This window comes from Peromyscus maniculatus, chromosome 8, assembly GCF_049852395.1.
Source record: "Peromyscus maniculatus bairdii isolate BWxNUB_F1_BW_parent chromosome 8, HU_Pman_BW_mat_3.1, whole genome shotgun sequence".
In the NCBI taxonomy this organism is placed as follows: Eukaryota; Metazoa; Chordata; class Mammalia; order Rodentia; family Cricetidae; genus Peromyscus; species Peromyscus maniculatus.
The window spans coordinates 91,491,377-91,515,226 of NC_134859.1; the positions used below are offsets into that span (position 1 = coordinate 91,491,377).

A 23,850-nucleotide genomic window follows, 5' to 3' on the forward strand; every position below is an offset into this window, starting at 1 on the left:
CACTCAATAAATTAATAGATAAGAAATTTGATGGAAGCAGTGCCTGTCTTCTTAAAGTCCTGGGGGTTCAGTGTTCAGCACCACACAGACCCAATTTTGTGATGATGCACATGCCTGTAAATCCAGCACTCTGGAGGTGGAGGCAGGAGGATCAGCCGTTCAAAAGTCATTCTTGGTTACACAAAGAGTTTGAGGCCAGTACAGACTACATGGGACCCTGAAACACTCCCTGCTCCTAATCGAGGACAAGGAATTAATGTAACCACATTCACACTATGGCTTAGTAAGAACATAACCATCTATAAAACTTAATTAAAGGCATTGAAACAATACTAATATTGTGTTTAAAAAAAAAAAAAAAGTGGGGGCAAGGCATGGTGGCACCTCCCTTTAATCCCAGCACTCTGGAGGGAGAAGCAGCCACTGAGTTCAAGGCCCAAGGCTGGTGCTGAGAACCAAACTCAGGTTCTTTGCAAGAGCAGTACATGCCCATCACTAAGCTACCTCTCCAGACTCTTGTTTTGTTTTATTTTATTATTTTTGTATAGTTTGGCTGTACATAGTCTGTGCACCACATGTGTAACTAGTACTCATCGAGGCCAGAAGAGGGTGTTGGTTCTCTGGAAATCGAAGTTATGGACAGTTGTGAGCCACTATGTGGGTGCTGGGAATGAAACCAGGGTCCTCTGGAAGAGCAGCAAGTGCTCTCAACGGCTAAGTAAACTTCAGCCCCTGATTTTTATTTTAAATATTTATTTTTATTTTATTTGTATGCATGTTTTGATTGCATGATGAATACATACCATATGCATGCAGTACCCTCAGAAGCTAGAAAAGACACCCTGGAACTGGAGTTACAGATGGTTGTGAGCCATCATATGGGCTGGGAATCAAACCTAGGTCTTCTTCAAGAGAGCAAGTATTCTTAACCTCTGAGTCACTGCTCCAGTCCTACTTATATTACCCCCCTCCCCCGCCCCCAATGTGTATACAAGGTCAGAAAATGACTTATAGGAACCGATCTTTCCATATGAATCACATGATCAAACAGCAGAATTCTGACAAGTTTTTGAAGATAGAAAGTGATACAGAGTATCTGACATCACTGATTTTCTTTCACCTGGAACCTTATTAGATTTCATTGGTTAGACTTAAAATTCTGTTGTCTATCTTACCATCTGGAAATGCTAGAACAGGGTGAACACAAGAGTCCAACTGAGAAAGACGCTCCAACAGAGGGGCTTCATAGTGAATTTCAGGAGGCATGGTGTTTACGCTGCCTGAACCACAAAGAGCACAAGAGGGATTGACATCACAGCCAGAGCGGGCGGTGCTATTCCGGTAAACCTGTGAAAAGTAAAACAAAATTGACCATTTGTCTCTGATGAAAAACCTAACATCCTCCATGGGTATGGTGGTGGCACATGCTTTTGGTCCCAAGCACCCAGATCTCTCAAATTGTCCTCTACTTTCAAAAAACAAAACACAACTCATGACTATATAATGTAAATGAATTATGCAAGTTGAATGTTCTAACACAATTTTTGTGTTAGATTAATTTCAAGGATAAATTATTTTCTTCAAACTTTCTTTACATACAAAGGAACAAGACAGAGTTAAATGAATAAATTTAAGTCCTCCAAAGACTTAATTATTTAAAACCACAAGCTTTTAGGCTTTGAGACAAAAAGCTGAGATGTCTAATGTGGGATCCCTACAATCTTGTGTTACAAAGAACAAGCCCGGCACTTGCCAAGCATGACTCATAACATCATCTAGGCAACACCCAATCTGCATGAAGAACATGTCTGGGAATGGCACTGTGAAAAGGAATGCTAGAAAAAAGACTAGTTATCATAATAAAACAAAACAGGAGTACCGAAACTCTACCCAAAACTGTCATCTCTCTCCTCTCAAAATTCACAGAAATCCTCTTAGTTTTCCCCATTGAATGCTGGCTTCTGTTATTTTTTGAGACAAGGTTGTACTATGTTTCCCAGATTGATCTTAAACACCCACGAATCCCTTCTTATTCTGTGTGCTAGAGTATAGGTATGTGTACCACACCTGGCTTATAATTATTATGTCTTTTCTGTTTCCCCTTTTGATGGAGAAGTTAAGACAATGTCTTAGGTAGCCAAGGTTAATCTCAAACTCCTAATGCTGCTACCTCTACCACCCAAATGCTAGAAGCCAGTCATCACAGCGTGCGTGTGTGTGTGTGTGTGCGCGCGCACAAGAGAGAGAGAGAGAGAGAGAGAGAGAGAGAGAGAGACAGACAGACAGACAGACAGACAGACAGACAGACAGACAGACTGACTTTGGAAGTGCTCATTCAATGTTCCCTCAAACCTGGAGTACTGTATTAGGGACCCTGAACTATATTCACAGCCTCTTCACAGACATGTTTTCAGTATGTTAAATAAGGGAAAAATAAATATTTAAGAACAATGTGGTCTTTTATCAACATTCCACAACTGCTTCTTTGTGAAGACAGGCTGCACAGAGGGGTGGCATACAAAGAAAGTCTCCTGAAGATTATATTGGGTAAAGTGAAGGGGTTAAATTAAATCCTAGTAAGTTTCAATGGTAGATTCTACTAGGAAAAAAATGATACTAAATATATTTATGTAACCACTATTAATTACTGTTTGAAGACAAAATTACCCATCCTACCCAGTTAATTAAGGTTGCAAGACTGTAACAAAACAAACAACCAAAAACCTTAAACAAAACACCAAACCAAACCAACCAACCAACCACCAAAATGTCTCCCCTTTAAAATAAAACACTTTCAGAAAAAACAAAAGCTGGAGAGACGGTTCACCAGTTAAGAGCACTTGCTGCTCTTCCAGAGATCTAAGTTCAATTCCATAGAGCTACCATTAAAATCTATTACTTTTACAGAACTTTTTATCATGTGGATGCTGGGAATTGAACCCAGGTCCTCTAAAAGAGCAGTTAGTGCTCTTAAGCCGTAGGCCATCTCTCCAGACGCTATAATAGAACTTTTTAAATAAAAATAAATAAATATAAAAAGATTTTTTAAAAGTGTGTATGTGTTTGTGTGTAGGTCAGAGCTGATCTCTTTCCACTATGTAGCTTCCAGGAATCAAACTAAAGTAGTTGTTCTTGATGGCAAGTATGGTTATCTGTGCTAAGCTATCTTATCAGACCATTATCTTCAGAACTTTAAGAGTCTTTATAGATGAACAGTGGTGGCTCGCTCCTTTAATTCTAGTACTTGGGAGAATCAGGCAGGTGAATCTCTGTGAGTTCAAGGCCAGCCTGGTCTACAAAGTGAGTTCAAGGACAGACAGGACTACACAAAAGGAAACCCTGACTCAAAAAAACAAAAACCAATACAAATCAAAACAAAGAGCCTTTAAACTATTGTTGCTCTGGAATTACTACTGTCATGTCCCTTTGCAGTTCCCATTCTCTTTTTCTAATTCATCCCCAATATAAATTATCTCTAGATTAATCTTCCAACAAAGAGTTTATCTTCTAACAAATAGTTTGTGACACATTCCTCTTAATTTCCAAACAATAGCCTTGGAATTCAAGACCTTTTATATTTTATAATTTATCATTAAGTCATTTTCAGCTATTTCCAACAAGTTTATCTTACTGAAGCCTTTAATCTAACACTGGTATTAAGATCTACAAATGACAGGCATAAAGATGAAACACCCATACACATAAAATACACTCAGACCTCAGAGGGTAAAGGCAGAAGGAAGGCCTAAGTGTTGAAGAGCAGCCTGGGCTAAGTAGTGGAGACAGTCTCCAAAGCACAAAGGAAGAAGGGAGGGATGAAGAAGTTAGGAGGAAAAGAAACTGTAATGCAGATTCTCTTTCCAAAGCAGTCTTTGTAGTGGGATGGACGGCTCGGCAGCTGAGCATGTTCAGCTCCCAGCACCCCAGATGATGGGCTACAACCATCTGTAACCCAAGCCCAAGGGGATCCATTATCCTTTTCTGATCTGAGTGTACCTGGCAACGCATAGGGCACACATACTAACATGCAGGCAAAACCTGCAGACAATCAAAACAAAATTCTAAAAATAAAGTAAAATAAAATAAAGCAAAACCTTCAACACTGTCACTTTTGGTAGGGTGTGGTGGTGTACACCTGTAATCCTTGAACCTAAGGCAGAGGATTAGGAGTTCAGGCCAGCTTGGTAACATATTGAGACCTTATATCAAAAAACAAACAACAAACAATCTCAAAAGCAAGAGTCAGGCCTGGTGGTTCACACCTGTACACAGGAGGTGAGATGGGAGTGTCACACAAGAGATCTTGTCTCAAAATGAAAAAGTGGGAGGAAGAAGCAAGAGACGGCTCCGTAGTAAAGAGGGCTTACTGCTCCACCACACCTGGTTAACAGTGCCAATGTCAGTAGAAAAAAGCAGATGAGAAACAGAAAAGTGTTCCTAGGAATACCTCAACTTCCAGTCTCTTCCAGCAGTTTTCAAATCTGGCTGCAGTTGTCTAAGAGCTTTTTGAACAGAAGACCTTCCTATGCACAAAGTGCAATTACACATGGGAAACTGCCACATCAAACAAGGCATGCTAACTCAAAAAATTAAAATAGAAAATTTCAATCCTAGCTCCAAAGCAACTAAACCAAGCTCTAGGGAGGAGCAGATTTAGGAACTTTGTACTTTTTTAAGGCTCCCAGGAAATCTTGGGGGCTAGCCAGATTTGGAAAGTTTTGGGTAAATGGAGTGAGGTTGAGAACAGCCTGATCTGAGTACTCACCTTCTTAGAAAGAGGAACAATGCTGCTGGGCCTAACAAGCCGCCGTTTCTTACAGCTCAGTACAGGACGAGTTCGGGCTGCCACACAGGTGCCATCAGACGATGAAGAAACTAAATTCAGTCGTTGCTTTTTATGTAATTGTTCCTCGGCATCAGAACTGTCACCTGGAACATGGTCTGCCAGGACAGGCTGAAGACTACAAAAAGGGAGGAAGACACATTTCAGAACACAGAGGAAACAAAGCCTCTCATGTGGGCTCCTGACTTTCAAATGTTCAAAGACACAGATAGGCTTTCTACAGAAGCAGGTCAACTCTGAATGAAAATGCACACTTATCTCTATGTGTGCTTACTCATGAGGCTCTCGGTGCACAACACCTATTGTGTCTGAAAGGTGTAAAAGTCAATAAGCAAACTCAAGTTTTCATTGTTAGTTTCTCTTCCGTGACAGAAATATGCCTAATAAAAACTATAGAAAAAAAATGATTTTAAGAAAACAATTTTGCAAATATTAATGAAGTCTTAAAAACGGTTCTCCAGTGAATAATGAATTCTAAGGATAAATATATTTTATTCACATGCATAGGGATCTTAGGAACTTTCACCTAATTTAACTGTAGGACTTTTACTCCATGGCCAGTCTCTTTTAGATAATGGTAGGTACAAAGGATTACATAAACATACTAAACAAAATACACTTGGTATTGGGAGGCAGACACAGGTGGATCTTTAGAGTTCTACAGAGTGAGTTCCAGGACAACCAGGGCTACAAAGAAACCCTGTTTTGAGGGGAAAAAACAAACAAACAAACAAACAAAAAAAAAAAAAAACCCTGGCTTACTACAAGATAAAGTATTACTGAAAAATAGGGTTTCTTTATTCAGTCCTGACTGGGAATAACTAGGGGCATTAAGTGTGAGAAATAGAAGAGCTAAAAATTACCTGTTAACAACTCCATTGACAGGTCTCAGTGCTCCACATGATTTGGTAGACAAGGACTCTGAAATATGACTAACAGGAATACCATGGTTTTCTGAAGGCTGAGAAACAGACTCCATCTGAAGAAGGAAAAGAAATACAAAACACACATTAGCATTTATCCCAGCAGCACCACTTCTCTGAAATTTCTGACAGTGAACTTGAGAAACAAAACAAAATGTATACAAGTGAGATAAAATAATTAGAGAATTAGCTCTGGAGAAAGAGGAACCCAAATATTTACGAGATTACATGTGGCACATACATAATGACAGAGGAAGAACCTCAACATAATTCTATGGAACAAAAGTCTAGCAAAACAGTTATATAGTAACATGGCTCTTCCAAAAGGGTAAGGTTGCCGGGCGGTGGTGGCGCACGCCTTTAATCCCAGCACTCGGGAGGCAGAGGCAGGCGGATCTCTGTGAGTTCGAGGCCAGCCTGGGCTACCAAGTGAGATCCAGGAAAGGCGCAAAGCTACACAAGAGAAACCCTGTCTCGGAAAACCAAAAAAAAAAAAAAAAAAAAGGGTAAGGTTACAGTAAACAAAGTATCAAGACAGCTAAAAGGTAATTTCAATGTCAAGCCCTGCTCCTGTACCATGAAAATTTGTTTTTCAAAAACTTATTTTAGTCCATGGTACTGGAAATCAAACTCAGTACCCTGAAATCTAGGATCTTCAGTTTTAGTTTGAGAGTGCACACACATTACACATAACTTGTGTTGCGCCCCCCCCCCTTGTTGCCCTGGAACTTACAGTGTAGACCAGGCTAGTCTCAAACTCAAGAGAACCGCCTGCATCTGCCTTCCAAATGCTGGAATTAAAGTCACGTGCAACCCCCACCTGGCTTGCACATATTATTTTTTGACAGGAAATAAAATGAAAACTGAAATGACGGCTGAGGAGATGGATCACTTAGTAATGTGCTTGCCACACTAACATGATAACCTGAGTTCAGATCCCTGAACAAAAAAATCAGGTCAAGCAATACACAGATAAAAAAGGTAGCAAGGTAGGTGCAGAGGTTGGAGTGGTTAAGACTGTGTATGGCAGGCCAGAGGGGTGGGGGTGGGAGGTGGCTCACACCTTTAATCCAAGCACTGAGGAGGCAGAGGCTGGCCTATTTTCACCAGTTCAAGACCAGACCAGTCTACAAACAAACAAAAGCCTGTATACTGGTCTTACAGTTTGGTTCCCAGCACCTACATCCAGTGTCTCACAACCACTTGTAATTCCAGTCACAAACATACACACATAATAGAAAAAAGGAAAAATAAAGGAAGAGATGGCTCCACAATCAAGATCGTTGACTGCTCTTTCAGAGAACCTGGGTTTGATTCCCAGCACCACCTGACAGCTTACAACCATCTGTAACACCAATCTCAGGGGATCCCATGCCCTCTTTTAGTCTCCACAAGTACCAGAAACAGATGTGGTACACAGACCTACACACAGGCAAAATACCTAGACACATAAAAAATTAAAATCACAATCTTAAAAAAGTTGGGTGTAGTGTACATCTATAATCATTGTTGGAGAGACAGACACAGGTGAATTCTTGGAGCTTGCTTGCTAGCTAGCCTAGCTGAATCAGTGCACACCAAATCTACTGAGAGACAGTATCTCAAAAAAAAAAAAAAAAAGTGGAGTTAGTGAGATACCATCTGATGTTGCCTCCTGCTTCAATACTCATATGCACATACACATACACGCACCTGTACACAAACACAAATTTCAAATGAGTGCAACCACCTGACACTCTTTATATTTTCTATCCGGTGCTAGGCATCAAACCCAGGGCCTAGTGCATGCTAGGCCAATGACTACTTTTATACAAATCAAATATATAAGTAGAATATAAACAAGGAAGCTGTGTAAGGAAACTCCATAGTCTCAATATTCAAAATAAATTTTATACTTACAGGGCTCAAAAAAAGCTAACAGAGCTGGAATACGGTGATAATGCCAGCACACGGGAGGCCAAGGCAAGAGGAACAAGACATTAAGGGTAGAATGGGCTATGAGGACCCTTTCTCATGATAAAAACAAGAAAATGGGGGCTGTGGTGAGGAGCAGGTTTGAGTGTCAATCATAATTGTTTCTTTGAGGTATAGGCAATTGTGGTAGTTTGAATGTAATTGGCCCCTATAAGCTCAAAGGAAATGTCACTATTAGGAGGTGTGGCTGTGTTGGGGTAGAGATGGCCCTGTTGGAGGAAGTGGGTCACTCTGGGGGTGGGCTTTGAGGTCTCATAGATGCTAAAGCCACACCTAGTATTCAGATCCACAGTCACCTGTGAATCAAGATGTAACTTCTTCTCTACTCTCAGCGCCTTCTCCAGCACAATGTCTGCTCATCACCATGTCGCAACATAAAATAATGAAATTAAAAAAAAATTATTTCATGTGCATTGGTGTTTCCTGCATATAAGTCTGTGTGAGGGTGTCAGGTCCCAGGTCCTCTGGAAGAGCAGTCAGTGCTGTTAACTGCTGAGCCATCTCTTCAGCCCCTGAAATAATTAAATCTTAAAAATTTTAATTCATTAAAATGGCCAAAGGTATTCCTCCCTTAAAGCCTCTTTCCATTCATGCTCTTACTTTTCCTTAGCCCTCTTAAAAAGGGTATGAGGGCTGGAGCCCACAGAAATTGTAATGGCACCTGCAAATAATCCACAAGCACATCTGACACACAGTATAAACTGTGGTATGCCAAACTGAAATAAAAAAAAAAAAAAAGAAACACACCTGTGTGTCTCTGTGTGTACACTCGTGCTTGAAACTAGGGCCTAGTATATGGTAGGCAAGCACTTTACCAATGAACTGTATTCCCAGCTCTCTTTTTATATATTCTTTGAGACAAGTTCTAAGTTGCTCTGACTGGAATAAAACCCGCAGTCCTCTGTCTTGGTCTCCTAAGGAGCTACGACCACAAGTCCGTGCTATGCTCTAGCTTTAAAAAGAAAAAAAGAAAAAGAAAAAGAAGGCTCAGCAGTTAAAAGCACTGGTTGCTTGCTCTTCCAGAGGACCAGAGTTCCCATGTGGCAGCTGTCTTTAACTACAGTTCCAAGGAATCTGACACCTTCTTCTGGTCTCTGTGGGCACCAGACACGCAGCTGTCACACAGATACAATGCAAGCAAAACACCCCTACACATAAAAAATTTTAAAACATTATTCTGAAAAAAAGTAAATTTAAGGAAGACTTATCTAGCATGCCTAAGACCCTAGGGGTGACCCCCAAGCATTGCAAATGGGGGGAGAGGGAGAGGGATCTTGCACTCACACACAAGCAAACCCAAAGTTGTGGTGAGTTAAAAATATACATATAAAAATAATGGAACCGCATTAGAGAAGAACTATTTTAAATTTTCCTTTACAGTGGGTAATATAAGCTGGGCATGGTGACATGGGCCTGTAATCTAAGCACCTGGGAAGCAGAGGCAGAAATAAAGAGTTCAAAGCCAAAATGAATTACACAGCCAAACCAGGTCACAACAACAAAACACCAGATGAGTCCAAATAGCCTCTGACATACTTGTGAAGATTTACTATTTGCAAGGAATCTGAAAAGGTACAAAAAAATATTACAGCAAGAAAAAGGAATGGGGCCTGATACTACAGGCCTGTTTTTGGAAGGGGCAGGAGGACCAAGAGTTCAATGGCATCCTCAGCTATAGGAAACCCCCGCCTCTACCTCCCCACCCAACTCCCCAAATACCAAACAAAACAAGTATGGGGGAGGAGCACCATGACACAAAAGAAAGATGTAGGATATCATACATGTTACAGCCTTTTTCCAGATTTACAACAATATGGTTCAGAAGACATTCCAATTAACTTGAAGATGCTGTGACTGTCTACTTGCTGGTATGCACAAATAGGCAATTTCATATTCATTTAAAATATAGCCAAGCATGATGTTGTACATCTGTGATCCTAGTATTTGTGAGTCAAAAGGATTTCAAGCTAAGGGTTAGCGAGAGCTGGAGCCCAATTTGGGTTATATAGTAAGATTATAGCTCAGGAACAACAATCAAATAAAACAATCTATGTGTAAAATGTTTCAGCACTAAAATTCTGAAATCAGCATGATTTGTGTGCCTAAAATTTTTAAGTTACCAATGCTGACTCTTCAATTTGATTAAGGTTTCTTTAGAAGAAAGATTGAGAGGCTCATTTTTATTTTTTGACACAGGGTCTCAGCATGCACTTGGCTGGACTGGAACTTGCTATGTGAATCAGATTTGCTTCAAACTCACAAAGACCAGCCTACCTCTGTGCCTTCTAAGAGCTGGGGTTAAAGGTGTTTGCCACCACACTCAGCCCAGAGTATGAGATTTTTAACCACAAAGACAGTTGTCAGGATAAAATGTTACTACTCTTAACAAAATCTTATTACAAAACAAATTTATAAAAATTCATTACAGAAACAATCTTCCCTAAAGGAAAAGGGAGGAAGTAAAATCAGAGGCAATCTTATCATTCACAGCAAACTACTGCTCAGCAGCCAGTTGTCATTTTTATGTCTATAGATATACACATTTAAATACAAAATTATGTCTTTGCTCTGATGAAAGAGCCAGGTTTTGTTATAAAATAATTAACACAGCAATGAAATTGAAATTTGTTATTCTTTAATGTGATTTTTTTTCCACAAAGGAAGCTAATTTTTTCTGAGGTAAGTTAGTGCAAACACAAATACTGAAGTTTATTTAAAAAATATTACTTAGTGATGCCAGGGTTGAAGAACACATAGACATCAAGAAAATTTAGTTAAGAAGGTGGCTCTAGAAACTTAAAATTGATCTATTACTTTAAGAGAGATGGCTTAGTGGTTAAGTGCATTGGCTGCTCTTCCAGAGGAGCCTGGTTCAATCCCAGCAACCACATGGTGGTTCACAGCTGCCTGTAACTCCAGTTCCAGGGGATCTGGCACCCTCACACAGAATATATACAGGCAAAACACCAATGCACATAAAATAAAAATCAATTATTAGAGAGAGAGAGACAGACAGACAGACAGGACAGACAGATAGACACTGACTTTGAGTTGGGTGGTGGTGGCCCATGCCTTCAATCACAGCACTAGGGAGGCAGGGGCAGGTGGATCTATTTAAATTCCAGGACAACCAGGACTATACAGTGAAACTTGGTCTTGAAAAACCAAAACCAAAACCAAAACCAAAACCAAAACCAAACCAAACCAAACCAAATCACCACAGAGACTTTGAGAGAAATCCTGTATTAAAAGCAGGGTATTTGGAGAAATAGATTAAATCATTCTCAAATGAAAAGAACTTAAAATACTAAGCCTGATCATTATGTTCCACTTAGAAATAGAACACTACTTACAAATATGTGTGAAGTGACCCAGTTTCTTTCTTTCTTTTTAAAAAATTTTTATTTTATGTGCACTGGTGTTTTGTCTGAGGGTTTCAGGTCCCCTGGAACTGAGTTACAGGCAGCTGTGAACAGCAACGTGGGTGCTGGGAATTGAACCCAGGTCCTCTGGAAGAGCAGTCAGTGCTCTTAACCTCTGAGCCATCTCTCCAGTCCCGTTACCCAGTTTCTTAGACACATTCATAATGCCTTAAGACAAAAAGTCCACACCTTATTCTGCAGTCTAAAAAGCTGCAAACATGTTAACAAGTATTTAATGAACAATCTTGATCCGGATGGACTTTGGGCTTGATCACTACTACTGTAGGGGCTCACATCATTAGTGTTTTCAGAAAATGGAAAGTATAATTCAAATGTCTTAAATACCTCCAGCAAGAAAGTATAAAAAGGAACATTCTTTTAACTCTAGCCCTCCATGAAATAGAGTCAGGCAGATAGATCAGTTTGATCTATATAGCAAGTTCCAGGTCAGCTAGAGTTACAAACTGAGACCCTGTCTTTGTTTGTTTGTTTGTTAGTTGTTTTAAGACAGGGTTTCTCTGCACTTAGCTCTGGCTGTCCTGGAACTCACTTTGTAGACCAGGCTGGCCTCCGGCACAGAGATTCTCTTGCCTCTGCTTTGATTGCTGAGACTAAAGGCATGTGTCACCATCACCCAGCAGAGACCTTGTCTTAAACTGTAAGAGTCAAAGAATCGGACTTCCCTGGCCCAAAGAGTAGGCATTATCACAGAAGCTTCCAAGAGTTTTTTTTTTTTTTTAAAAATAAAAGATTTATTTATTCATTATGTGTACAGTGTTCTGTTGGCATGTATCCCTGCAGGCCAGAAGAGGGAGCCAGATCTTTTTTTTTTTTTGAGCTGAGGATCGAACCTAGGGCCTAGAGCTTAGAGCCTAGCAATCGCTCTACCACTGAGCTAAATCCCCAACCTCAGGGAGCCAGATCTTATTACAGATGGTTGTGAGCCACCATGTGGGTACTGGGAATTGAACTCAGGACCTCTGGAAGAGCAGCCAGTGCTCTTAACCTCTGAGACATCTCACCAGCCCGAGTTTTTTGTTTTTTGTTTTTTTTTTTTTTAAACATTCAGATGAACTCGGTTACATGGCTCACATTTACATAAAAGGATAAAAAAGTTTTAAAGTGGCAGGCAGAATGCATTTATAATCCTTGTGTCTAAAGCAGGGCCACAAAGGATTGCCTTTTGGAATAATCATGAGAATTAAAAGGAATACATACTGTAAACTTTTTTTAATTGAAAGAGTAAGGTTAAGCATAAAACAATTCACATAGCAATGGAAAAAGCAAGCACTAGACTTGATAATCTGCCCTTTTAGCCAAAGCAGAGAAACGTGACAAAAATCCCTGAAGAGTCATATTATGTAGAGGTTCTGTAGAGTGGGCGGACACACAAGCGCAAGCTTTCTAAGGAATCCCTTCTTAGCTCAAAGCCCCCATCATCTCAATGATACATTGCATAGTTTTGGGTTTTTGTTCTTTAAAATAGCTTGGGTCTGTGTGTGCCCTTGCCTGTATGTGGAGGTCAAAAGACAACTTTGTGGAGTTGGTTCTCTCCTTTCCAACTTTACGTAGGTGCAGGAGGACTGAACTTAGGTCACCAGGCTTTTGTAGCAAGTGCCTTTACCAGCTGAGTCATCTTGTCAGCTTGATAATCAAGAACAGTTTTAAATGATATCAGTAAATATTGTTAGCGACATACACAATGTACTATTCATTTCTACAAACTAGCGCTTTGGCCAGGAAATTATCCTAAATGGAAGTGGGAGACTCTCACTAAGTTACTTATCTGGTATCAGTTTAAACATATTTTAAAATGAGGTCACAAACCTCACTGCACTTTCCTGTTTGCGGATTGATCATTAAAGAAAATCTACACAATTTGGTATCTGTTTGAGACATGTATTCTCATGTATCCATGGTTAGCCTCAAACTCTCTAGAGCTGGCTTATATGGTGTTAGCAAGTGAACCAGGAGCTTTCATCCCTAGGCCCTAGAACTACTATTTTCAAAATTTCAAAAGGAATAATGTTGTAAGTCCAATAAACCTACAACCAAGATTTATATTTATATACAGTATTGCAAATATGTATAATCTAAGGAAATACCAACGGAAAACCATCTTGTAAATTCTTATTGCTTAACTTCGTTATTTACAGCCAATTTTACTCAAAAAGACTGTTATGGATCAATATTTCTTAGCCAGGTTCTATCCCTTTAATTCTATCCTCAAACGTTTGTAGGACCAAAGACCCACTCATCATCCCCAGAAAATGCAATAACTCAAGGAAAAGAAACGATTCCCGCTTAACCAAAGGTAAGAATGTTATCTTCAACTACTGAAAAAGCAATAGCTTACATTTTTAGCATACCTTTCTTGTGAGAAACCATATTAAGACTTAATAGTTCAGTTGTTTAGTAGAATGAGTATGGAAAGGACAAAAGATAACCAACATATAATACTTTACTGACATTATTTACCAATACTCAAGGAAGAAATGTTTTCACTAAACAAAATCCTCAATTTTTGAATTTAAGGCTACATGGTCATTTAACCATGGTCACTCTCAGCTACATACTAGGTTTCTGGGCTATATAAAATCTCATCTTGAAACAACATAAACATATCAACAACAAAAATGTACAAGTGCCTATTTGTGTACAAAACAATAAAACAAAACTAAAACCAAGGAAAAGATAATCCAAAACTAATGGAAGATGGAAAAAAAGCTAAAAAAACAAAAAGAAAAAAGAAAAGGAAAAAACCCGAAAGAATGTATCTTTTAGAACCATACAATTGTTTCTTGAACCTCCTCTCCTCAAAAACAAAAAAAAACCAAAACAAAAAACAAAACAAAACAACAACAAAAAAACCAAAACAAAAAACAAAAAAATCCCCAAAACCCTCAACCATTTTGTGAAGCGGAATATAGTATGTATATATGTATGTATGTATGTATGTATGTATGTATGTATGTATGTATGTATGTGTGTACGTACATACGTACGTATGTACGTATTTATTTTAGGTTTTTCAAGCCAGGGTTTCTCTGTGTAGCTTTGTGCCTTTCCTGGAACTCACTTAGTAGCCCAGGCTGACCTCGAATTCACAGAGATCTGCCTGGCTCTGCCTCCCGAGTGCCGGGATTAAAGGCGTGAGCCACCGCCACCGCCACCAGGCCAGTATTTATAAACAAATAGACCCCTATCACAAAAACACTATTAACCACCACAAAAGACATAAAGAAGGCCAAGAATAGAACATGCCTTTAATCCCAGCACTCAGAGGCAGAGCCAGGACAGTCAGTTCTATGTAGAAACACCTTATGTCAAACAAACAAACAAAACACAACAATAAAACCAACAACAAACCCATAAAGAAAGAAATTAATTTCTACTTCAGAAAACAGTTTGAACTGTATGATAAGATAGCATTAATATTCTGTACTCAAGCCGGGCGGTGGTGGCGCACGCCTTTAATCCCAGCACTCAGGAGGCAGAGGCAGGCGGATCTTTGTGAGTTCGAGGCCAGCCTGGGCTACCAAGTGAGTTCCAGGAAAGGCGCAAAGCTACACAGAGAAACCCTGTCTCAAAAAACCAAAATTCTGTACCCAAGCATTATACTCTAGGGTAGTAAATTTATTTCACACTGTATATGACCAGGGGTTAATAAAACTATTTTACATAGGTATTCTATTGAATAGATAGTTACTGTCAAATGTAGTGACACACATATCTAGCTGCAGCACTTTGGAGGCCGAGTTAAGAGGACTGCTGTGAGTTAGAGGTCAGCCTTGGAAAGCAGTATCAAGTAACAAAATAAAAATAAACAAGTAACTGTTGATAACAAAGTGAAAACTATTATGATGAACTGTTAGCAATGGGTTGGTTTGTTTATTGACACAGGATTTAACTATGTAGCCAGGCTGTTCTCAATCTCATTTTTTTCTTTTTTAGATTATTTTATGTGCGTGAGTATTTTCCTTGCATATGTGTATGGGTGCCTGGTGCCTTTATAGGAAAGGCATCAGATCCCCTACAACTGGAGTTCCATAGGTTGTGAGCCATGATGCATGTAGTTTGAAGTTTTCCTGTATCCAGCCCAGTCCACAGCAGCTTATAAAATAAACACACAAGAGGCTTATATTAATTACAAACTGTTTGGTCCATGGCCCAGGCTTCTTACTAGCCAGCTCTTTCTTCTTAAATCAACCTATAATCTATATGTTGCCACATAGCTGTTTATGCTGGCATCTTGTTGCTCCTTGGGTGGTGGGCTAGTGTCTCTCATGATTCCACTCTTCTTTATCTCCATCTTCAGTTTGAATGTACCACCTGACCTTATTCTGCCTCACCATTGGCCAAAAAGCTTTATTTATCAACCAATGAGAGCAACACATATTCACAGCATACACCAAGACATCCCACAGCAGATGCAGGGGCTGAGAAAAGAATTAAAGTCCTCTGCAAAAGCATCTTGTACTCTTAACTACAAAGCCATCTCTCTCTCTCTAGCCCTTAGTCTTAAACTCTTGATTTTGCCGAAAGCCTTCCTAGTAGTGCTGGGATAGCGCCAACTCATAATTTTTAAAACATAAGGATAAACAGATAATGAAATAAAATAGATGTGTTAGATATATGAATGCCAGTAGTTAAGTTTCTTGGCTTTATCTATTGAGAAATCTTATAATCAATGATACAGATAACATTGAGTGTAACCAGTAACCAGATCTTGGTTTCTAGACAATGTTCTCCAAGGTCAGCCAGGGCAGCTTAGTCACATATTACCTCAAAACAAAAAAATAAAACAACAAGTAAAAATGCCCTAGGAGCCAATCTAAAGGCGATCCCAATGTCATAACTAGATAATTCAAGCATATGAATCTAAAAAAAGAACCCATATAAAATAAGATCAACGGTCACAGATCTATTATGAAATAAGTAACTGAATAAAGAGCTGAGCAAATAGGTTCAGTGAGTAAAACACTTGCCAAGCAAGCATAAGGATCTTAATTTGGATCCCTGGGAGCTTTCATAAATCATGAGCTAGAGTGACAGCCCTCCTATAATCCCAGAGCCAGGGAAGCAGAGACAATGGAGCCCCTGGAGCAAGCTGTCAAGCTAGACTACCTGAATTGGAGAACTCTGCCTTATAGTGAGGATCTCAATATAAAAGATGGAATGCAAACAGGAAAACACCAGATATCAACCTTGTGCTCCCCTCCTCAGCACACACACACTAAATAAATAACTGAATGACAAGGAAAGACATTATTGTATGTAATGGCAGTTCTTGCTTGTAATCACAGCACTTCAGAGGCTGAAGCAGTGGGATTGAGACTCTGATGCTTAACTTGACCTATACTGCCTCAGAACAAAACAACCAATTTTTAAAATTTCTTTAGATTTCTTCAAATAAGGGCTATTACATAAATTCACTGAGCCACATCCCTCACATCCCTTGCTCACAATAAATTATCTTAACATTTGATGAAAAGTAACTGACTGCACACCATGTGCCATTCTCTCTATTCTGGTTTCTTCTTCCTCTTAATTTGTAGACAGTCTCTGTGAAGCAGAGGCAGGAGGATTTGTGTGTTCAAGGATAGACTGGTCTACACAGTGAGTTCCAGGATTGTCTGGACTACATAAGAGAGAGTCTGTCTCCAACCCCCAGTCCCCCTAGCCGACAAAGTACAACTGTGTTGTCTATATACACCTGAATGAGTGGCCTTCCACTGGAAAAACCTAACTCCCTCTCAGCAGCTACCAGTGGGCAGCAACTTCTTGGCTATAGGTAGGGCTTTGTGACCACCTCTCCTCTCTATGTTGGTATTTTGTCTGGCTAGAGAATCTATACAGGTCTTACACATACTGTCATAACCACTATGAATTTATATGTGCAACTGCCCTGAGATGTCTGAAAGACACTGTTTCCTAGCTGTCATTAAACATCTCTGGCTCTTACAATCTTTTTAATGATGTCTGACCCTAAATGGGACATCTTTATCATACTTCCTCTTTTCCCGAAGGCTAACCCAACTTTTGATGTTTTTGTGGGCTGTTTTTTTTGTTTGTTTGTTTGTTTGTTTGTTTGTTTGTTTTGAGACAAGGTCCCATGTTTCCTAATCTTGGCTCAAACTCACTATGTAGCAAAAGATGATCTTGATATTCTGAAGCTCCTCCCAAGTGCTGGAATTATCTGGCTTATGCAGTGCTGAGAATTGAAATAGAGAGTTGTGCATGACATACAATCCCTCTACTAGGTAAGCTTCATCCCCAGCCTTAATCTTACATTTTACTGAAAAAGCTTTCACACACATGCACCCATGCACGTGCACACGTTATACTGGTTCAGAAAGTTACCCCATTAAAAACGTATGAGCATGTTGTAACAACAGTGCCCTGATTTCAACCACTACTCTAACTTAGTGTTTGAGCTGGCTGTAGTTTGCTTGACCTGTTAAGAGCTACCTTATTTCTTTCCCCCTTTTCTAACTTTTATACTTACCAATTTATCAGTCCCATGATCTGTCTTCACCTCAGAACTAAGTGAAAATAAGTCTGTTGTATGGTCTGAGAAAGGTGCCTCCCCAAGGACTATCAACCCCTGTAGGACAAAGAGTAGAAAAACAGTGTGAGTGGTATAAACTCCAAGCTTAGGAATTAATCTCAAATTGATTGGGGAAGGGAGTTTGTTAACTAGAGGCCTTTTCCCTTACCCTAAGGCTCAAAAACAGCCTGGAAAAGCAACAGCTTTACTTCCCTGAAATTTATTTCAGGGTTGCAGGTAAGCTCAGTGGTAGAGCACTTGCACCCTTCTGTGCAAGGCCTTGGATTCTAACCCTGTCAAAAAGGCTTCAACAAAAAGTTGAGGAACAGCGACAAATTCAGCAAGATGTTAGGACTCAGACACAAGCCAGAGATGATTCAGTAAGTACAGGAGCTTGCTGCTATGCCTGATAATATACATGATGGAGCGGGAGAGCTGACTCCATAAGTTTTCCTTTGGCCTCCAAGTTCTCACTGTGGCATATATGTGCATGTGCGTGTGAATTTAAAAGAAAGATTTAGACCTTCACATTCCCCTTTTTCTTTCACTCTAATTCATCTACAAAGCTTGTCTTACACGTCACTCCTTTTATTCTGACATACCAGATCTAGAATCTTATCAAATTAGAGTACTTCACTGTACCTGATAAATTATCAACTAGACTTTATTAGATCAACATGAGCAAGGGAAGGTTTTCAGTTAACCTGTCATAAATGTGTAAAGAATTACTACAGTGGGCTACTTTTGTAAATGATGAATTCATGAACTCAAACAACTCTGAGCACAAAAACAAAACAAAAAACAAAAAAGGGAGGGTGAAGCACAAATAGAATAGTCTGTGCAACTGAATCAGGAACTTTTTTTTGGTTTTTTGAGACGGGGTTTCTCTGTGTAGCTTTGCGCCTTTCCTGGAGCTCACTTGGTAGCCCAGGCTGGCCTCGAACTCACAGAGATCCGCCTGGCTCTGCCTCCCGAGTGCTGGGATTAAAGGCGTGCGCCACCACCACCCGGCCCAGGAACTTCTTAAAACAGGTCCCAAATGTGCCTATTTCTTAGAAGCTACATAATACCTCAGACTGAGTCTGTGCCTAACGATTTCAAATCCCGACTTTATAATCATCATATGACAGAAGTTATTTATGAGAGCAAACAAAATTAAGTTTTTTAGTTAGCTGGTGGCACAGGCTTATGATTTTAGTACTTGGGAGACCCGAGTCAAAAAGACATTGAGTTTGAGGTGAAACTGAACTACATAGTAAGACTTAGCCTCAAAAGTAAACATTAGTAGTATTGTTTTATTTGGCATGTGTATGTGGGGTATGTGTGTGATTGCATCTATGTGAATGTTAGATCTGAAGTTAATGTCAAGTTGTCTTTCTCCATCCCTGAATTTTATTGAAGTAGAGTCCCACACTGAACCTGGAGCTTGTCAAATCGGGCCAGTCTAGCTCAGCAGCCCCTCCTGGGGATCTTAGGTCTCTGTCTTCCCCATCCCCAATTACTTCTCCCTCTTGACAGAATCTCACTATGAAGCCCAAGCTGTCCTTGAACTCACAAATCTTTCTGCCTTAATTTCCTGAGTTCTGAGCATAGTCATGTGCCACAACATTCACCTGAAGATTCTGACTGTATTAGTAGTTTCAGCTTTTTAGGTCATAATATAAGCTTTTTGAACTACTGAACCAATGATCCAGCACTAGAATCCTTCCTAACTCTACATCTTTATGAAGCAAGACTGTTTTAAGAGATGAAAGGGGGGAGATAAGAACACCGGCTGCTCTTCCAAAGGACCCACGTTCAATTTCCAGTACCCACACCATGGCTTAAAATTGTCTGTAACCACAGTTCCTGGGGATACATTGCCTTCTTCTGGCCTCTGTGGAACTGGGCACACAAGTAGTGCACAGAAACACATAGGGGAAATACACAGAGGCAAAACACTCAGACACATAAAGTGAAATTTAAAAAGATTAACAAACAATGAAAATAGAAAAAAATTAAAAGTACCAAGAAAACAATCTGTAGTTTAAGGGTAGGGAATGGTGTCTTTTTATTTTATTTTATTTTATTTCTCTCTGAAAGAGAAAAATCTAACTATACTAGAATGGGATTATGTACACACACACACACACACACACACACACACACACACACACACACACACACGCACACAAAATGAAGAGTGCTAAGAAAAAAAGAGAGAGGCCAGTACTCATATAGGAGAAACATTTACCTTTGGAGAAATGGGGTTCCATACCAAGTTGATACTGAAATTTTTTATTACTTTAAAATTCATAAGCTCAGGGGCTAAGGATACATGTCAAACTCACAGATCCACCTGGCTCTGCCTCCCAAGTGCTGGAATTAAAGGTGTGCGCCACCACCGCCCAGCAACACAAAAAGACTATTAAAACATTTCCACAAATGCACATATAAACAAGTTTTCAAATTTAATATAAAGCAGTATACATCAATCAAAAGTTTCTCCATTTAAGAGAAACTTCCATTTGAGCATAGTGGCTCATATCCAACACCATAGCATTGAGGAAGATGAGTCAAGAGGAAGGCCACAAATTCAAGGTCATTCTTCAGGCCCATAATAGGACACTGCCTCAAAAAACATAAGTATTAAAAATATTTTCTTCCTTAATTTGTAAGCATAAAACAGACCCCCTAAACCTTACCACTTTAAAGTTAAACACTTTGAAAAGGCAGTGTTCTTGTGTATTATTTCTGAAAAATATTCCATCTAAACTGGGTATGATAGTAATGCCTATCATCTCAGAACTTGTAAGTAGACAAAAGCATTAGGAGTTCAAGGTCAGTTTGGGATATATGAGACCCATCTCAGAAAACAAAACAAAATTCATGAGGCTGAGATGAGTATTTGGAGTGGTGACTAATGGGGGAATCAAGACAAGGACTTGAAACATAGTCCAAGCTGGCTCTGAAGTCACAATCCTCTTATCTCAGTCTTCAGGAGGTTGAGATTAAAGCTATGTACCATCATACCCATCTAAGTTAATTTCTGCGTTTAAACAAGGACCAAAAGATTAAGAATTGAGAGAGATCACAATGGTATATAGTTAAATAAATTATTAAAGTATAAGTCTTCAGTTGATTCCACTCATCTCCCTTCCATCTTTTTATTAAATTCAGTGTGTGTGTGTGTGTGTGTGTGTGTGTGTGTGTGTGTGTGTGTGTGTGTTACCCATGTGCCTCAGTCTCTTTAAGTACTAAAATTCCAGGCCTTAGCTCTTTCTGTATCCAGAGGTTTCAATGCTCATTTTTCCCCCTTTTCATTCTTTTCTTCTTTCCACTGAGACAGGGTTTCTCCGTGTAGCTTTGCCTGTCCTGGAACTCACTTTATAGACCACCTGGCCTCGAAACTCAGAGATCAGTCTGCATCTTTCTGCCTGGATTAAAGGTGTACACCAGGAGGCTTGGCTTCAAGTGTTTTTTCAGTTTCCCATCTTCAATATTTCTCTTACTAACAACTGACATTTAATTTCACAGGTGACCAAACAGGAAGAATAAAAAATAGTAATGGATACTCAAGACTGCTTACACAAAAGAAGTAGCTGTTAACATCAAACCCAACTTGGTCTCTATGCTTTTCCTCAGTTTTATTTACTAGATGTAAAATTTCAGTACATATGTCCTAAAGAAATGATGAAAAGACAAAAAAGCACACAATGTGTTAAAAAGAAAATAGTGTGAAGAGAGTTTACATGTATTTGTTATAAGCCTCTAACCAGATATTAACTCTACAACTTGGATAAAGATATATGAATGAACTTCTGCATAGGAAAGTGCATGCATGTCAGATGACAGATGCTGCTACTGTAAGAGGAATTAGCCAGGACCCTCCTGCAGCCTCTTTTCCCCATCCAAGGTACACCAGACAAACTACCCACTATGTTGTTTACAAGGCAGAAGTCCCTAAAGTGGGTAGGACAAGATCAGCTTATGTCTATTCAGAGACCATTCCCCTTTCAAAGTATTCAAAGTAAGAAGTTTCCTTTGTTCTGCTGGGTTGCTATTACATCTCTAAGCTACCTTCTCTAAGGAATGAATATTTCACCTAAAAACTATCTTAGCACTTCTCAATGGATCTTTGTGTCAAGAATCTTTATGACTCAAAAACAATGCATTGTTTTCCCTTTTCTAAGGTAAGGAAACATCTTACAAAGGGGGGGGGGGGGGAGAGCTAACTAGCTGACCTAGGAAAATTCAAACGAAAATGTAAGTATGTATGAGGTCCTCAATACTCTCCCTGAGTGCACAAACAATAAGTGGTACTGCACTCAGGAGTTAGCAACAAGAAAACGAGTTCAAGATCCCCCTTGGATACAAGTTGAAGGCCAGACTATTCTCCAAACAAAAATCTAATGATACCACAGTGTACAAAAGAGGAGGAGGGCTGGGTGGCGGTGGTGCATGCCTCTAATCCCAGCACTTGAGAGGCAGAGCCAGGTGGATCTCTGTTAGTTAGAGGCCAGCCTGGTCTACAGAGCGAGATCCAGGACAGGCACCAAAACTACAGAGAGGAACCCTGTCTTGGAAAAAAACAAACAAACAAAAGCACCCCCCCCCCAAAGGAGGAATTACTAGAAATTGTACTTTTGTCAGAGAACAACAAAAATACTTATTTCCAAAAGGAACCTTTGGGAGGGTAAGTACGTAAGATTTAGAAGGTAACAGCAAACTTTTGATAGAACAGAAATCAGTATCTAGACCCTGGAACCCCCTAGCAACACAACGGTCCTCAAATGCTTTTCCCTTTTTTTTGGTTGTGAGCCTAGCCTTTAATGGCTGAGCCATCTCTCCAGCCCGCTTTTCCCTTTTTTTAAATGAATAGATCACTTTAAAATTTTATTATTAAACTTTATTTTTACTTTATGTATATGGTATTTTGCCTTAATCTATGTCTATGTACCACGTGTATACAATATCTTTGGAAGGTGTTTGATCCCCTGGGACTGGGGTTATTGACAGTTGTGGGCTGCTATGTGGGTGTTGGGAATCAAAATCTGGAAAGAGTAGTCTGTGCTTAACTGCTGAATGTCTCTCAAGGCCCCTGGAATAGAATACTTTTAAGAAAGGTAAAAATCAGCCAGGTGGTGTTGGTGATTTAATTCCAGTACTCTAGAGACACAGACAGATGGATCTCTGTGAGTTCATGACCAGGACAGCCAGGAATGTTACACAGACAAACCCTAACTTGGAGGGAGGGAGGGAGGGAGGGAGGGAGGGAGGGAGGGAGGATCAATATATAGCAAAGTAAATCAGGAATGATGGTACACCCTCTATAACCCCCAGTAACTAAGGGGGCAGGATAACCTGAGCTACAAAGCAGAGTACTAGGCTAGAGTGTGCTACACAGTGAGAGACTGCCTAAAAACCTTTACATACAACAAAGCACCACCTTAAAAAGCCAAATATGGCAGACACCTTTAACTTGAGTACGTGGAAGGCAGAGGCAGGTGGATCAGCCATTCAAAGTCATCCTTGGTTACATGTTAAGTTGAGGCAAGTCTGAGCTAAATAACACCTCGGGAAGGGAGGGCAGAAAATGTAACTGAGCTTCCTCATATGTAACAAAATTAATGATAACATGTGGCAAGTACTTAAAAAAAGTTCCATGTCCCCTAACCTACCCAAAGACAAATTCACAACTCAGCCAGCTATCACCAAGCATAAAATCATCTCATAAAAAAGGAAGTACAGGGGTTGGGGATTTAGCTCAGTGGTAGAGCACTTGCCGAGCAAGCACAAGGCCCTGGGTTTGGTCCTCAGCTCTGGGGGGGAAAAAAGGGGGGGGGAGTACAATCCATGCAAGCTTGAAAATTTAGCAGTACTTAGCATACTTCTTTTTCTCCAGTTTGATACATCTACTATCGCAGGAGAAAAATATCCTCCCACTTTGTATGTAAAAAAAGTAAACAAAGCAACTGCTAAACTGAACCACAGCCCTGGAATTAGATACTCAAATCTCAGCTCTGTGCACTCATTTAAATGACCTTTCATTTGTTTATGTTTAAAATCCTGGAATAAATTAAATAAAAATTAAACCATGAGCTGGGCCTCATGGTCCAAGCCCATGTCTAGGCTACAAAGTGAGTTAATGACAGCCTG

The 23,850-nt window shown here is 39.8% G+C and overlaps 1 protein-coding gene and 1 long non-coding RNA gene across 14 annotated transcripts in view; one reads left to right on the forward strand and one right to left on the reverse strand.

Moving 5' to 3' along the window:
• The window catches only part of LOC121831479 (uncharacterized), a 33,288-nt gene extending 11,981 nt beyond the window's left edge, over positions 1–21,307 (forward strand). Inside the window, exons 2-3 of the long non-coding RNA XR_013041921.1 lie at positions 13,403–13,476; positions 21,229–21,307. This is a non-coding gene — a long non-coding RNA (uncharacterized LOC121831479). The remainder of the gene's footprint in view (positions 1–13,402; positions 13,477–21,228) is intronic.
• Kansl1 (KAT8 regulatory NSL complex subunit 1) overlaps positions 1–23,850 on the reverse strand; it is a 138,293-nt gene that overhangs the window by 18,015 nt on the left and 96,428 nt on the right. For 11 of the 13 annotated variants that reach the window (XM_076543506.1, XM_015994838.3, XM_076543507.1 and 8 more), the window contains 4 exons: positions 17,671–17,769; positions 5,707–5,822; positions 4,766–4,961; positions 1,176–1,347 (listed from right to left, as the gene is read on the reverse strand). In XM_076543506.1, the coding sequence (XP_076399621.1) occupies positions 1,176–1,347; positions 4,766–4,961; positions 5,707–5,822; positions 17,671–17,769 (583 nt within the window). The remainder of the gene's footprint in view (positions 1–1,175; positions 1,348–4,765; positions 4,962–5,706; positions 5,823–17,670; positions 17,770–23,850) is intronic. The other 2 variants (XM_076543509.1, XM_042282941.2) reach the window with 1 other exon arrangement.